The 16107-nt window shown below is 44.5% G+C and overlaps 2 protein-coding genes across 3 annotated transcripts in view; both read right to left on the minus strand.

Moving 5' to 3' along the window:
- Positions 1–5221: 5221 nt before the first annotated feature.
- gdf6b (growth differentiation factor 6b) lies at positions 5222–9598 on the minus strand. The gene is made up of 2 exons (XM_008331064.3): positions 9141–9598; positions 5222–7588 (listed from the first exon to the last, which is right to left on the minus strand). The coding sequence occupies exons 1-2, from the start codon at positions 9565–9567 to the stop codon at positions 6693–6695; spliced, it is 1323 nt and encodes a 440-aa protein (XP_008329286.1). The 5' UTR covers positions 9568–9598; the 3' UTR covers positions 5222–6692.
- A 1038-nt stretch (positions 9599–10636) lies between these two features.
- The window catches only part of pkhd1l1.1 (PKHD1 like 1, tandem duplicate 1), a 29902-nt gene continuing 24431 nt past the window's right edge, over positions 10637–16107 (minus strand). For both annotated transcript variants that reach the window (XM_008331056.3, XM_025065195.1), the window contains exons 60-77: positions 15952–16055; positions 15536–15662; positions 15210–15331; positions 15020–15110; positions 14764–14912; positions 14479–14601; positions 14260–14377; positions 14039–14155; positions 13764–13929; positions 13331–13563; positions 13078–13242; positions 12843–13000; positions 12594–12729; positions 12063–12407; positions 11784–11935; positions 11545–11691; positions 11311–11464; positions 10637–11229 (exon numbers count right to left, since the gene is read on the minus strand). In XM_008331056.3, coding sequence (XP_008329278.1) covers positions 10958–11229; positions 11311–11464; positions 11545–11691; positions 11784–11935; positions 12063–12407; positions 12594–12729; positions 12843–13000; positions 13078–13242; positions 13331–13563; positions 13764–13929; positions 14039–14155; positions 14260–14377; positions 14479–14601; positions 14764–14912; positions 15020–15110; positions 15210–15331; positions 15536–15662; positions 15952–16055 — 2879 coding nt within the window. In that variant the 3' untranslated portion in view covers positions 10637–10957. The remainder of the gene's footprint in view (positions 11230–11310; positions 11465–11544; positions 11692–11783; positions 11936–12062; positions 12408–12593; positions 12730–12842; positions 13001–13077; positions 13243–13330; positions 13564–13763; positions 13930–14038; positions 14156–14259; positions 14378–14478; positions 14602–14763; positions 14913–15019; positions 15111–15209; positions 15332–15535; positions 15663–15951; positions 16056–16107) is intronic.

Below are 16107 nucleotides of genomic sequence, written 5' to 3' on the forward strand. Positions count from 1 at the left end.
TCATGTCCATCACGGGGCCACATATAAAGACAGACTGTACTAGCATTAGTTTAACCCCAGGAATCAACCCTATGATTTTCCTGCTGTAAGGCAGGAGTCCTAACCGCCCTTCCACTGTCTGAGCCCAAAAGAAAGCCAACATTTAGATCGTTTATCAGCAGTAATTTGTGGGACAATATATTGTCCAGAAGAATTAAAGTTGTCGTCACAGATAATGTGACGAATGTTAAGATTAGACACAGATTTTAAGAATTAAGATTGAATGTAAAAACACACAAGTGTATTGCAATAAAAATTCGATAGGATATTACAAATAACAACGAAAGAGAAAAATGTAAGTGCTCACAAAAGACAAAAAGCAGGTGTGTATGTGCATGTGTGTGTGTGTGTGGCACAGCAGCAGGGCTTTTCCGTCCTGTCAATGGAAAACATCAGTGTCATGCCCCCACTCACACACACACACACACACCCATCACCCTCCCCCTCCCCCTCCTCCTTTAATTCACTCCATCAACACTTCCTCCTTTAGCCTGTTAGTGTCACACTGCATTTCCTCTCCGGCCTCAACTGGACCGCCTCCCCACGACCCGCCCCGGTTTTGGGTTTCCCCCGAACGGCGAAAGGGCTTCAAAGTCAATAAGTACTTTTTTGATTTTTATTGACCCCAAAGACTTGGCTGCTCACTGCCCCCCCCCCCCCCCCCCCCCCCCGCCGGCGGACCCGCCTCCCCACGACCCGCCCCGGTTTTGGGTTTCCCCCGAACGGCGAAAGGGCTTCAAAGTCAATAAGTACTTTTTTGATTTTTATTGACCCCAAAGACTCGGCTGCTCACTGCCCCCCACCCCCTTCTGCCCCCACGTTTCTTTAAGGGGGGGATAAATTACAGTAGGTGAGGCGAGGGTGGGGGGGGGGTTGAAAGCAGTGTTGTTGGTGATTGCACCTGCAACTCATTTAACAAGGTGTTCAGAACTGTTCAGCCTTCAGCACCTCTCAGCATCTGTGAGTCCCACAGAGGAGCGACGGCGTGTTAAAAAAAAAACCCAAACTACGTAGTCCTGGAGAAATTAGAATTCAACAAAAACGGTTCAAATTTAATGTTATTTCTCGACCATAATTTAATCCATGCAGCCACATGGGGCGCTTTGACGTAACTGGAGCATATTTAAGGTTAACAGGACTTCACATGTCTTCAGTGAGCCGTATTTTATTTACAGGGAACCATTGAAGCGTCGGGGTTGATTCAAACCTCCGCACTTACCTGTTTTTACTGGCTCTACGCCACATGTCAGAGACACACACACACACACACACACACTCCGTTTGCTCCGTTTCCACAGCGTAAAGGACCTTTCATATCATGTGGCCTCAATATGAAACACTATTCTTTTTACTCCACTATTATCTGATGGCTGCAGTTACTTTGCAGATCAAGATGTTCAACATTCACATAAAACGGAATCATAAAATATTGGTTTTGTCTTGGAAGATATTCCCTGACTTTCCAGGAAGTTTCTAAAGTTAGTTTGATGACTTTTGATCCAGAAAGTGGTGGCAAACATTTAAAAAAATATAATTAATTTATATTTTAGTTGTGTTTTTATATGACGTTTATCATTGTTTTTGTCCTTTGTCTTTGGCGTTTCTGTGAAAATCACAGAAAATACATTTATTTTTGGAAAGCATAGCTCTACTAGCTTACATGTTAGCTGACAATTTCAGAGTGGAATAATGCCTGTCAGGTTTGCACTTTTTAGTGATTACAATCTGTGGCCACAGGGGGCACTGCAAAGCCTGTAAAGTCTAACTGTAATTGGAACAAATAGGACATATGGTCTAAATGTGGAATTCGGTGAATCACCAGATGAAAATCACTGGGGCATTAAATCGTTCTTTAACAATTTCTTTTATCACAGATGCAGAATTTTTTTTTTTTTTTTAAAGGAAATATGCTTTTATTTCACGCCGCGCGATTCCCTGAGGACAGAAAGGTGGAGAAAGTGCAGAGGGTCTGTAGGTAATAAAGTGCACTGTGACTTCCTGTGATCTTTTTTGGGGTAGTCAAGTCTCTAATGGCTCACCTTGTGTCCTGCGTGTCATTTCCTTTTGATGTGATGGGGCAGTGATGATCAGTGATCTGGCTGCGTGTAGTAAAGAGCTCTCAGCAGGCACTTTTAATTACCGGGGGGACAGATTTTGGCCGCCGAGCCCACGGCGTCTGGTTTTTATTTCCAACTGCAGACGGACTGTAAAACAACACTAGCAGCGCTGTCACCCTAAACCGAAGCGGCTCATGTACAAAAGCGTCCGGGGCCCTGATTATCATTCTGTGTGAGGAATGTGAGCGACAGTCTCTCCTGTTTTTACTTACCGTCCTCCTCCTTCCTCCTTTCCTCTCTCCCCTTCCCCTTCGAGTATCTTTTTGCACACACATAAAAACCCATGTCAAGTGCACATGCTACATGTTCTATCTGCAGCAAATCAGAGCCAGGTGCGTCCGGATGAGAGGGTTCATATTAGCGGGATATTGCTAACATCTGTGCGCTGTGCTGCGTGTCCTCATCGTCTCCATCCCTGTATGACAGTGAAACGCTGTGGAGAGCGGGAGCAGCTAGAGCTGGTGACTGTGCACTGTTTGTTCTGCTGCCAGAGGGCCTGACATGTGGGGGGGAGGGGGGGGGGCAGTGGGTCCTAACCTGTCCAACTGTGGACCACGATGTTTTGGTAGGAGAGAAAACTGCTTTGTTAGGTTCCTGCGGTGCCCACATGGTACTATTGAAATGGCAGACTGGTTTCAGCCCATAAGTGGCAATAAATTACAGGCCTTGTGTTGGCCCACATCCTGTGTCTACTGATCCACTGGTGTTTGTGGGCTTTATCAGTTTTTCACACTTTAAATTATGCTGTTATTTACAAGATGAACATGTCTATTAAAAACTAATCAAACGCTTAAAATGTAATTGATTAATAAATCACCATTATGGTCTAAAACAAGACTTAAGATTTTACAAAACAAAATATAATTTTTTTTTTTTAAATCCATATACATTTTTTATGTTGTCACCCCCTGGTGGGCGTTTTGGAAGAACAACTTTTAGCCACTTCAATCGGTCACCTTTTAATCCTACCTAAGAGTTGGCTTGTGTTTTATTCTGTTAATGTTGAAGTCGACCTGTGATGTGACGACGTTTAAACTGAAGTTACTGCTGTTTACTGATTAATGGAGTCAAACGACACCTTGTCAGTGTGTGGTATTTACTGCAGTGTGATTGACCGACAGGAGGGTAGTTCTGAAATACGTTTGAAATGAGATGAAATAGATGTCAGTGGATCTGCCAATGGATGGAGGGCTGCAGGTCAGGAGTCCGAGTCTGAGTGACAGGGAAAACTGTCAACATCCATCTCCATCCCTTTAGTCACTGACGTGGTCCAACACGTGGCCCAAAAACCACAGCACGTCTTCATGATGTGGTGACGGTGGACGACGTGCTCAGGATTCAGTGAACAAAGTCTCACCCACACACAGAGGACAAGGAAACGACGGTGAAGGTGAACCTGACCTGACTGAAGAACAGAGTCTGGTTAGTGATGGGACTGAAGATGGAATTATTAAAAAAATATTCAACAAGTCCAAAGAGAAGAATTTTAACAAATAAAACACAAGGATCAAAATGGCAGGACATCACAGCAGGACAGACACGTGTTTGAAATATGTCTTTAAATACTTCAAATGCTGAGGAAACATTTTTTTTTCCCTGTGCGTACATGTCCAATCCTAGATCTTGGATCCTTCCGTTTCCTTCCTCGTCTCAACAGTCGTGAGATTCTTCGACTGCAGCTTGGACATGTGTGAAACATTTAACATCCCTGAAAAAGAAAACTCACCAAGAAAACATGCTAAAAAGGAAATAAAGTAAGAAAGAAAGAAAAAAAAAACTGTCCAGAAGCATCCGCCCCCGTCTTCCTCCTCCTCCCTCTTCATCCTCCTCCTCCTCCCTCTACTTTCCTGATTCTGATAACAACAGCTGAGTCTCGCAGTCGATTTACACCCGTCTTTGTTTCCCCGGCAAATATTTTTTCCTCCATCTCGCAGCAAATCTGCCACAGCGCAGAAACGCCTCCGTACGACGCTATAGAGACGCTACATTCCAGTCTTTTGTCCTCGCTCGGCTGCTGGGAGCAGCTGCTTCAGACCCACCGCCCCTTTTTTATATCTCACCTTGTTGTTTGGAGGATGAGAACTGCGGGCCCCTCTGAGAGCATCACACACATTCCTTCGCCTTAACAGCCCCCACCACCACCACCACCACCCTCGTACTCGTTTTTCTGCCCCCTTGATTGCTGCCCCTTCTTCTGAAAGGGACGTCCACGTTGTTTAACGTCCAGAAGAAGACAATGGACCACTTGAGCTTTGACCCCAGTGAGGAAAACACTGGTTTAATCTGATGTTGAAATTCTCTGCTGCCATTGTCTGATATTAGGACAGAGCCCACCCAGGGAAGATGGCCGCTCTCTTCATGTCTGCTGACCCTGTGTTCACCCTGCACACTGTCACTCACCCACCTCTCCCCCTCAGCCCCCCACACTCACACACCCCCCCACCCCTTTCATCACCACAGAGACAAACTGATGAGCCTATAACTTCCTCTTCACTTCTTTATATTGATCAGGGACAAGTACAGTTCTGTCTCTGGGGTCGGGGGGGAAGTTTGTCTTCAGTGTCGCTTCAGATCATCCAAATAACTGAGGTTTTGGTTTGACTTAGTAGATGGTGCATAAAAACTGGACGTAGACCTGCAGGTCTGGTGGTGCAGCGGCCGTCCAAAAATTAACAAAGGGCAAAAAAAAAAAAGTCACGAATCACCAAATTCCACACTCGAATCAGAAACTATATTTCAAAGTCATTTTTAATTTTTGTCAGTTAATCTATGTATTTTACAATTTATACAGTTTATAAGAATAGATTATTTTGGTTAAAAACATTTTAGGTGATTATTTTACACGGTACTAAGTCACTGCTCTGCTGTCGGACAAAGAAATGAGAGAAAGTACAATCTAGACGTGATCAGCATCAATCAGTATAATATATTAATATTCTTCAGATTCTAATACAAAGTATAGAAAAAAACAAAAAAACCCAAACAGGAACATTTTTTTGTAAATACCTTCAAAACAACAGCACGGTGTGAAATAAATGTTGTTTCACCAACAAATTCAACAAAATCTTTTTTTTTTTGATACATGTTTTCTCGTCGATACATCACACATCCATAACACTGATAAGGCTCTGATGCTTCAGTGTGTGAGCGAAGAACATGGCTGTCACCTCTGGTTACAGCAACATTAGCCAGATGTGTTTATCTGAACCTGAGCATCCAGATGTGTGACTCATGCCATCTGGAAGCTCTAACGGAACAAAGCCCACAATAAAAAAGCAATAACTTATTCATAGATCATAAATTATTATTATTTCTTCTTCGTCTTTTTTTTTTTTGTCTTCTTTTTCGTCGTTCACTCCAAATATTTACACATGGTACCTTTTGAACATCAGTGCATTACGGACAAAATTATGCATCTCCTCAGCCAGAGCTAACAGGCAAAGTGGTGAAGTGTTGTATATCCAGGGCCTTCCCTGAGTCATCGGCCATGTCAGGTGCATTTAAAAAAAAAAAAAAGAAAAAATTAAATAATACTCAGAAATGTGTGTTTTAATCCTGGCTTAGACGTCCTGGACGTCCGTCAGGGAGAAAAATGCTGTTTATCTGAACCTCATTATCCTGTTTACGTATGAATCCGGCTGTAAATGTGCAACCAATCCATTCAAAAGGGAAATGTCTGGTTGTGTCCAATTCAAACATAATCATTTTTAGGGCGTGTCAAAATTATCTGGCCTTTGAAGACGAGGTATGGAAATATTTCCGAGGTTTACATTAAAGTTATTCTCTTCAGGTTCTGCCACATGTTGTGTCTAGGTGTTTGTCTTTGCCTGTAAACCACTCTCTGTACAGTTTATATTATGTTTTTTAAATCTAAGAATATCAATAACTTTATGTTGGTTTCTAAAAAATGGCGAGCGAACGTTTGGTCTGTCTCTGTTGTGCAACGTAAACAAGTAGTTTCTGAGCGAAATCTGACAGTCCTTAAATTAAGTTGTTTTGCTCTGATGACCTTTCTTGCACCGAGGGATTTTGCATGATTCTGTTATGCAGCCACAGAGGCGTTAAAGTTAACAAGCAGCACCATTTGTTGGCAGTTACGAACAGACGCAGAGGCATTAATAGTTGAGTGGCAACACAGGATTTCAGGTTCTGTAGAACTCCATAATGAAGTGTTTGGTTTGTTTCTGCATCTGTATCTGTACGTTTGAAATACGGACTGTGGCTGTGTTTGTTCTTCGTTTTTGTACCAGTGTTAACTGGTGTTTTTATCATTGAACTATATCTAATAACTGTTGGTTCTAAAAAAAAAAACACAGCTGGGAACTTGTTGATGACTGTGAAGGCACTGTTGAGGGTACAGTGACTGGATGAAGGACTAGAACCTCCAGGAGAAGAAGTGTCTGAGGTATAACTGCACCAAGTGCATGGTTTTAAAGTCTTCATCTTGTGACTACGTTGCTGTTCGATTCCCACTAACATGGACCAGACCAAAACCAACGAGGCCAGAGAGAATCATCACCACACCTGCCAGCTCCACTACCTGCACCCACACGACTCCACCACCATGTCCTCGTACTGTTTGTAGACCACGTTGTTTCCTGAGTCGATGTAGAGGATGCTGATGGGGCTGAGTTTGGAGGGGGCGCAGCAGCTGGGGGGCATGTTGCTGGGGTTCATGGAGTTCATCAGAGTCTGGATGATGGCGTGGTTGGTGGGCTCCAGGTGGGAGCGCAGAGGAAAGTCACACACGCCCTCGCAGTGGTACGCCTCGTAATCCAGCGGCGCGATGATCCAGTCGTCCCAGCCCAGGTCTCTGAAGTTGACGTGCAGCGGCTTCTTGCTGCACCTGGACTTGGACTTCTTGCCGTGTCTCTTCCCGTGTCGAGTTTTGGACGATATTGTCCTCCTTGACCTGGAGGCTTTCGTGCCGTGACCTCTGTCTTCTGCTTTCCTGTCCAGACTTAGCAACAGCCTGCCTTTCCGTCTCTCGCTCAAGAGCGTCTGTCTCTGCTTGGACCTGGTGAAGACCACTAAGATGGCTTTCTTCTGCTGTGGCCGTCCGTGCCGGTGCAGACCCAGGAGCTGCAGGTCCAGCTCCCTCTCTGGGTTGTCCAGCGTGGCCCTGAGCTCCAGGCAGAACGGCTCGCCTTGGCCCAGGTGACGGCGCCGGTCTTTGAAAATCTCCCACACGTCCAGCACCTCCCACTGTGGCCGGTGGGAATCCTGCAGGTCCAGCGTCTTGGAGTCCAGCAGATGCTGGTCGTGGCAGGAGAGGAGCTGGAATTCGACGGGGTCGGTCTCGGATATCCTGAAATTCCCAGACACTTTGGTGTATATCCTCAGCTCCGCTCCCAGCACCTCCGCTTTTTCGGAGAGGGTTGAGACGTCGAACAGATACCGCTGTCTCCTCAGAGGGGAGAGTGGGAGGTCATCTGTGGAAAGTATTAGAGCAGCAGGGTCAGATGGATTCTCACGGAGATGATGTGCATACCACAAAGATGTGGAATCTGACCATTGTCTGCACTGGATTAATCTGGACAAATCACGTGTGTCCAGACCGTCCGGCCTGCACGGACACACACGCCACATACTGCGGTAAACACAGAACACTGGTACAAGTAAAGACTCAGGTAATGTCCAGCTGAGCTCACAGCGGAAACTGGACGACAGCTCGTAAAAAGTTCAACCACGGCAGCAAAAGCTATGCCAGAAAAAAAAAATCAAACCCGATATACAGTAAAAAATGTACCTCCCGAATAATGTTTAAATGGCCGCCAATAGTAAAAACCCAAACATTTACCTCCTGAATAATGTTTAAATGGCCGCCAATAGTAGAAGAGTTGGCAACAGTTAGGCTACATCAGCCAAATGTCTGGACTTTACCCCAAAGCTAATAATTAACCTTAAAGGACTAGAAATGAAGCAAACAAAAAGTCAATAAAGCTAATAATTAACCTTAAAGGAAGCAACTAGAAATGAAGCAAACAAAAAGTCAAAGCTATAATAGCTGAACCTAGACAAATTACCAACATGTTATTAGTAAAAGTTAACCCTGGAATAATTAAAGTTCAACAACATAAATAGCTAATAATGTCTGGAAGAAGCCGACAAAATACAGCAATAAAAACAGTTGAAGGGAAATATTTTATATTTGATATATTTTCACTTAAAATTATTTAAAAAAAATTCCATTCTTTAAAAATATTTGAAAAACTCTGCTGCTCTGGACTGTGGATGACAACTGGCTAAAGGGACAGTTCAGATTTTAAGGCACTCATTTGAGGTGCTGACCCCTAGTGATGGCTGATGGTATCTTCCATTAGAAAAATATCAGTTTTGTAGTCTGGAAACTTTAACACATTAGAGTTTTAACTGATTTCTTATCAAAATCAAAAATCAAATCAAAAAACATTTTGTACATTAGAGATAAACTGGCTTTAAATATTCATGTTTCTTTAACTTTTTCTAATTAAGTTGATAATGATAATTTTAGTTGACAGATGAAATGATGAAATGAGTTAAAATACTAAGGTATTTAGGTAATCTGGGAGTGTGAGCCAAGATTCTGATAAGATTAGGGAAATATTAGGATTATTTTAATTTGATTTAGAATAAGGTTTAAATAAATGACATTTATTACTTAAAATTTAACACTTAAAATTATATTATTGTAGTCTATGACAGTTTGACAAATTCATACTGAAATGTGTGTTTGTCTGGCAGGAAATTACATTTAATCTTTTTTAATTTTCAACTTAAAATAGTCAACAACAGCTGGGCTGACGTGTTCTGTTAAATACTCTAATATCTGTCTGGTCAGTATCCCGACTTTAAATTACTTTTAAAATTTATTCTTTGGTCTGAAGGATGATATTTTAATTAAATCAACCTTTAATTGATACAGATTATGAACGTAAATCTGGTTATAATCTGGGTTAGAGTGTGTTTTTTTTCCGTTAAATTCTATATTAATCCCACTTTTACCTTTGCCGATGTCCACAAAACTGGCGATGGTGTTGGCAGCTTTGGAGGATCTGAAGAAACTGGCGTTGAGTCCCAGCTTCTCTGCCGTGGAGAAGGTCTTGTAGATGGAGAGCATGTAGTCGTGAGGTTCCACCGCGTCCTTGGACCTGGTTCTGCCGTTTCTGTCCGCGGATGACGTGGACGGCGCTGCGTAAAACTCCTTAAAGTATTTGGACGCGTCGTGTCCGTCAAAGATCTTCTTAATGCTGCTGCCACTGCTGCTGCTGCTGCTGCTGGAGGAGATGACCAGAGCCTGGAAGGTGCGGGTTTCCCACGCAAACACCGCAGCCACGCAGAGGAGAGTGAAGTGGGACAAATCCATCCTCTGGTCCTGAGTCCTGAGTCCTGAGTCTGCAGGGACCAGGGACCGGTCTGGACTCTGCCGCATCCACAGTGCGCAGTGGTGCTCAACAGGGAGAGAGGGAGCGTTGAGTGCTCGCAGCACAGGAGGAGGGGGGGCGGGAGGGAGACGACGAAGAGGAGGAGGAGGAGAGGTGGTCTAAAGTTTTTTTTTTAGAAAGAAAGAGAGGACAGAGACACGCCCACATTGTCCTGTTATCTCTCTGGGTAAATGGAAAGACGCAAATTAAGGTTGTAAAACTAATTGTCCCTCTGTCACCTCCCCGCTCCGTCCGCACCTCCTCCTCCTCCTCCCACTGGACACGCAGATGTGCGCTCCCCAAAAAAATGTGCATTCACTTTTGATCAGTGAATTCACACGTTTCTGTCCACATTGACTTACTTTTGGGGCGGAAAAAAATCTTTATTTTAGTGATATAATAAAATCTCCAAATATGAACTCGAACTTTGAAGTTATTAAAACAAATTGCAGGGGCAGGAAACAAAAGGTGATCAAACCAGAAACTAGTCCTATCCGGATGTAGACCCAAAAAAACAAAAAAATTGGAGTGTTTGTCTCCATCTAGTGTCACTTTAAAGATCATTCAGCTGTAATGAACGAAAAAAAAAGCGAACAAATCATTATCTCTTCAGCACCATGGACAGAGACAGCAGCGATTGTTATACTTTAAAATATAATTAAACTAAAACAGTCGGGGTTTAAAGTCAGGCCGGTGGACCAATCATGGAACCTTTTTGACTTTTTCAGGTGATTTGATTCTGTTTTTTCTAAATTTATATTTAATAGGCATTGTTTTGTTTTAATTTAATAGTCATTAATCTTTACAGAAAATATTGTTTATACTGTCCCGACTTTAAGTTGTTTTGTTGTCATTAATTATTTAAAATTCCTGGTCAATTTATTTAAAAAAATCTTTTTTTTTCTTTTTCTAACCATTTGTTACCTTTTAACAAAAATTGCTCTTTAAAATCTGAACTTTCTCTTGCCTGTCTGGAGAAGACAGAGATTTTTAACAGGTATAAATATGTTAAGGACTGAGTTTAAGGTTTATTTTAATACTGGAACATGGAATACATGTAATAGAGCAGCACACACATGGAATATAGAATTTATTGAAAGGAGAAAAAATACAATCAGAGAAAAGCAAACCAATCTGGAGTTCCCTTCATTTAGTTACAGGTTAACATTAAGTGCCTGACTTAAAATTTTAAACGTGCAGGAGTTTTACAAAAACAAATGCCAATAAAACATCCAGATGGAATGTCGTTAAATAAACACCCTTGAAATAAGAGAAGAAACTTTAAAAACAACAGATATAAAGTAGTAGTAGAATTTCCTTCATTTGTGTGCGCTGTCACCCTGTTAAATACATTCTTTATAAAAAATCTCCTCAGTAAAGGCAGCAGCATCACGACGATCACGGGGCCACATCACACGTGAAGACATTGTCAGCGCAGCAGGCCACGGTGTAGATGACACTGACCAGACACAGGCTGCTGGCACTGACTGTGGTGCTGGAGCTGAAGATGTCCTCAGGCTGTGTGGTCATGGTGGTGACGCCGCCGCTGCTGCTGCTGCTGCTGCTGCTGCTGCTGGTCGGGGTCGGCGTTGTGGGTGTGTTTTTGACGGTGAAGGTGCGAGATTGAGCCCCCCACTCCTTCAGGGTGAAGGCCAGTCTCAGGTTCTCACCTGTAGGAAGATTCAGCATGACCACGTCAGGAGTGGACACTCAAAGATTTAAAACCACCGTTCAGAGATGTTCAGACGTACCGCCGTTGTTGATGGCGAGGTCGGTGAAGTTTGCCCAGCAGCTGCTGAACTTGATGGTGGTGTTTCCCTCCAGACCTTCTACAGGGTTTCCAGTGGCGTCCTTCAGGGTGGCTGTGACTGTCAGAGTTGTCACCCCCACTGAGATGCAGTTACCCTGATTAAAAACAGCAGAGTTCAGTGTAGAAACAAACCGTACCGTTAGCGTTGACCTAGCAGATGCACCCAGTTCCTCACCTCCTCGTCCACAGCCATCAGAATGGGCTGCTGCAGCAGCGGACCCACAAACTCCTCAGCCATTGGCTCCACGATCAGCAGCAGGTTGGCCACAGTGGCCACACGACTCGGTTCAGGGTCTTCTCTTGTCACTTCCTCTGTGGCCACCTGAGATTAAAAAAATGTTAAAAACAAACTCCAATGGTGAGAAAAGAGTCACTGAAAAATATTTCTGTTTCCTTCACAGGTTTGAGCTTCACCTCATTCCATTCAGGGTCAGACGATGGAGGGGGAGGAGCCACGACACCCAGGGAGGAGACGTTGAAGCCGATGGACTGACTCAGGTTTCCTGAGATGGCAGCTTGACCAAGTTCGTCAGCGATGTTCTTCAGCAGCGTGAAGTCCTCCTCGTCTGAAAAGAAGGTTAGATGTTTTAGATGTTTGTCTACTCTCTTCAACCAGGACCTAACTGTCTGTGGGGAACCTACCATTGAGTCTACTCTCTTCAACCAGGTCCTAACTGTCTGTGGGGAACCTACCATTGGTGGTGTTCGTGGTCTGTGCGACCGGAGGTTTTTTGATCTCCACCTCCACCGTCAGGCCTGTGGCTCTCCTCCTGCGCCGAGCTCCGCCGTCCTCCCTGACAATGTTTGTGATTCTAATCATCTCTGGAGGAACCTTGAGGAACACGGCGAGGTTCTGGACCAGGTTATCTCCAAAGAACTCTTCCTCGGTCATGGCAGGAAGCTCGAAGGACAGGAAGAGGACCGGAGAGGTCCTGATCTCCACCGGAGTGGAGCCTCGGACTAACACCTTCATCATCTTGTTGTCGGCGTCGAAGAAGTTGGTTCCTCCAGTGGCGTTGAACTGAGGAACGTACTGACCTGAGGAGATCAGGCCAAGAAGAAACGGCTCATGGTGAAGAGAAGAACTTAAATACATTTCATTTAACAATGAAAAGAAAAATATATATATACACATATGTATATATATGTATATATATTGTCCATTGTATAATATATTTAAAATTATAATTGTATGATTTTATATATACAATGGACAATCAGTACCTGGAGAGATCGGCCTCTTCAGGGTGTAGTCTGTGTTATCAGCGTTCCACTCAGCATTAGTTGGCGCCACCAGCTGGTTGTCAATGTAAATGTCCAGACGCTGAGGTTTGGAATAGAAGACTGAAACCAAGACGCTCTGCAAGAACAGAGGAAAGACAAAACTGTCAGATATCCTGGCATCACCACCAGAGGGAGACATGTTCCCTCTCTGGCATTTTCGTCATAGATTAAGAACTGCTCTGTACCAACCTCTGATTGCTCTGCGTTGAGCATCATGAGGCGGAGCTTCTGAGGACTGACGCCGCTGAAGTAGACGTCGAAAGACTGACCGGTGGTGATGATGCTGTGGAAGAGAGAAACTCTCTTCTGGCAGGTGTAGCCCGAGCACCACCCGTGGTCCTGGGGACCTGGGGAGACAAACAATTGGAGTAAAGACACATTTCCCCAAATTCCCCAAGGCTTTGTCGAGGTCCGATCTTCTCACCGTTGATCAGATCCACAAATCCGTTTCCCAGCACGGCGACGGGCGACAGCCTCCTGAGCTCCGTGTCCGCGTCCAGACTCTCAATCGCCAACATCCTGTAGTTCATGCCAAAGCACTTGTAGCTCTGCCAGGTGTACATGTAGACGCAGTCGTCCCTGATGATGCCTGAGGACACACACATTAACACCCATTATCTTCTGATGTTCAAGGTTTTCCCACGTCTTCTTTAGAAGAAGATCTCCGTCGCCTTCACCTTTATGTGGAGCGATCTGCTCCACAGGGATGCGACTGCCGTTGGGGAACGTGAGCATGACTTTGGGGATGCGGTAGTCGCCCAGGCCTCTCCTGGGATCTCCGTTCCACTCGTACTCAGACTGAGGGATCACAGTCCCGATGGCTCCCAGGAAGGAGCCGTCCAGGTCCTTCAGCATGGTCTTCTTCTTGGCATCACAGTCCATGTCCACGCAGTCGGCAGGGTTGGCTTTACTGAGGGGAGGACACGCTGGTCATTGATCGGATGGGAAACCTGGAGGCTAGTGTTAGCTGAGGCTAACCTCTGGTCTTTATTGTATTATTTGGTCAACTTTTAAATTTCAATAAAGCATCTCTGTTTTTATTTCAGCAACATTTTAATGTTGAAATGAAATGAATACTTTATTTTATTAGCTATCTTCTCATCTCCTCACCCAACGTCAGGCCTGTGGATGAAGACCTTGGCGTCCTCTGTGCTGTCAAATGTCTCTATTCCAGACACGTGCACCGGATGCTGCAGGTCCTCGTTGGTCGGACTGGTCATGAACATGAAGTTACTCTCACTGGAGCAGACGTTTTTGAAGCCGGCAAAGATGGTGTCTGGACGGGCAAGTTTGGAGGACAAGTTTGGACAAGGCAGAGTACTGGGATTGCAGCAGCAGAACCTTATGTTTAGCACAGAGGAATAAAGAACCAAACGTGGACTCACTGGTGACTGTCATCAGTCCTTTGATGGCGTTATAGCTGGTGATTCCAGGGTTTGGCATCTGTGGAGCTGCGTTGTGGCCGGAGGCAAAGGTTGGCCAGCAGATTCCAGACCTGCCACCTGTCCAATGATTATTGTTGATGTAAACAACCGGCAAAAATTTAATAAAGCGTTTCCATCCCGTAAATGACACTAAACACATAATGTACGAGGTTGTACTGCACCGTTGGGCGGCCTGGCAGCAGCATGGCCCAGATCCGCTCTATTGAAAATGTTGTAGTCACTTTTTGACAGGGTGTCGGAGCAGTTGAATTCCGGGCTGCTGCCGATAATCAAGGAATTCTGCGAAAGGAAAGAAAGAAGAGAAGAAGAAGACAGAGGTGACGTCGTTGAACGAAGCTGAGGAGTGAAAATAAAAAAAAAACAACAAGAATTTAAAATACCTGGATCTGTGTCATTTTATCAGCAAACATGTGGGTTAGTGACGGAGGAGCGTAGATGATGGGCATGATGCCCATCCCGTTGTCCACCAGGGTCACTTGGGAGACCACGACATTGGAGCTGGTCTGTGAGGAGAAACAGGTTGAGGTTACAGGTTACGCTCCCACCTTATCTAGTCAACGTGCCGATGAGTCACTGGGCAGGTTAGTGGTGGTACGTTTGGTGTAAGTGAAGTGTCAAACTAACTCCTCTGTTTGTGACAGGTTTAAAAAGCGGACGCTCCAGACCTGGTAGTAGATGCCGTAGTCGAAGCTCCTCCAGATGAAGAAGTCTCTGATGAGGCTGCAGCCTGGTAACCCGTCCTTGTTCATCATGATCCCGTACAGCCCACCGTGAGCCTCGTTTCCGGACCACTTCTCATTTGGATTCTCAAACCCTGTGGCGGAGAATATTCATGGACTTTATTTCTGCCACAACAGCTGGATTTTTTTTTTTTTAATTTTTGTTTTAGAATAAAAATCATTTCTGTGTTGTTTGTTCTACCTGGACAGGGTTCTCCGTTGATGCGATAGGCCACTCTCTCAAAGCCTGCGACGATGTTGTCCTGCAGCACAACGTTTGTCGCCTGGTTCACCTGATGTTCCACACAGACATGTTCAGAAACCTCTTCAGAATTGTTTTTCAAATTGCATGTTTGTTTGTTTTTGTTTTAATGTTGTTATAGAAGTTGGACCTCGATGGCAGGAGTCCAGTCAAAGTCAAAAGCCTCCTCCCGCTCCTGATAGGACCCAGGCCACAGTGACATCATCACCAGGTTCCTCCTCAGGGTGATCTTGTCTCCTCTGACGATGATGGCTGCAAACACAGACAAGACGTTGGAGGCGGTGTTAGGAAAAACAGCTGTTTCATAAACAGAAAATAATATTTATCTCAGAAAAAGCCGAGCGAAATTAGAGAAAGGAGGATGGAACATGTGTACGCAGCGAAGAGTTTCTAGAAGATTCAATGACTGCGGACTGGGCGGAGATGGCAGTGTGAAAGAAGATGAATTGTGTTCACCTTCTCCCACAGTGCGGTGGATGACGTTGTCGTCCACGTTCAGCCCTTCTGTTCCAAACACTCCGATGGCTGGAGAGAAGCCGTCGTGGAAAGCACAGCCCTGGATGTAGGAGTCACCGGAAGAAACCTGCAGAAACAGACACATCATCGTTTCATCACCAACTTTGTTGCTGTTTTTTGCAGCAGATCTTTTCATTTGTACCTTAGGAACTGGGGAATTTTGCTCAACAAATAAACTGTTACTAACAAATGGACTCACCTCTTTCTTCCCCATCATAGCTGTATACAATAATATACATATATTACACATACATATTTGTCTAAATTTTTTTTCTTTTTCAGAGCGAGCGCCTGTGTAAAATGCCACCCTGGTCTGCTGTCACCCGTGCCGTGTGAGAAACCACCACTTCTCCTACCTGTCCAAGATTAAGGAAGGACACAGAGTAACGTGGATCATAGTCTTCGATCCATCCTTCCTGACCGGACTGGAAGAACTCCACGTTCCTGATCTGGGCTGTGCCTTGTGATTGAAAAAAAAAAAAAAGACAAAACAATAATGTGTTAAAATGACA

The sequence above is a fragment of the Cynoglossus semilaevis genome, chromosome 18 (genome assembly GCF_000523025.1).
Source record: "Cynoglossus semilaevis isolate Cse_v1.0 chromosome 18, Cse_v1.0, whole genome shotgun sequence".
Lineage (NCBI taxonomy): Eukaryota > Metazoa > Chordata > Actinopteri > Pleuronectiformes > Cynoglossidae > Cynoglossus > Cynoglossus semilaevis.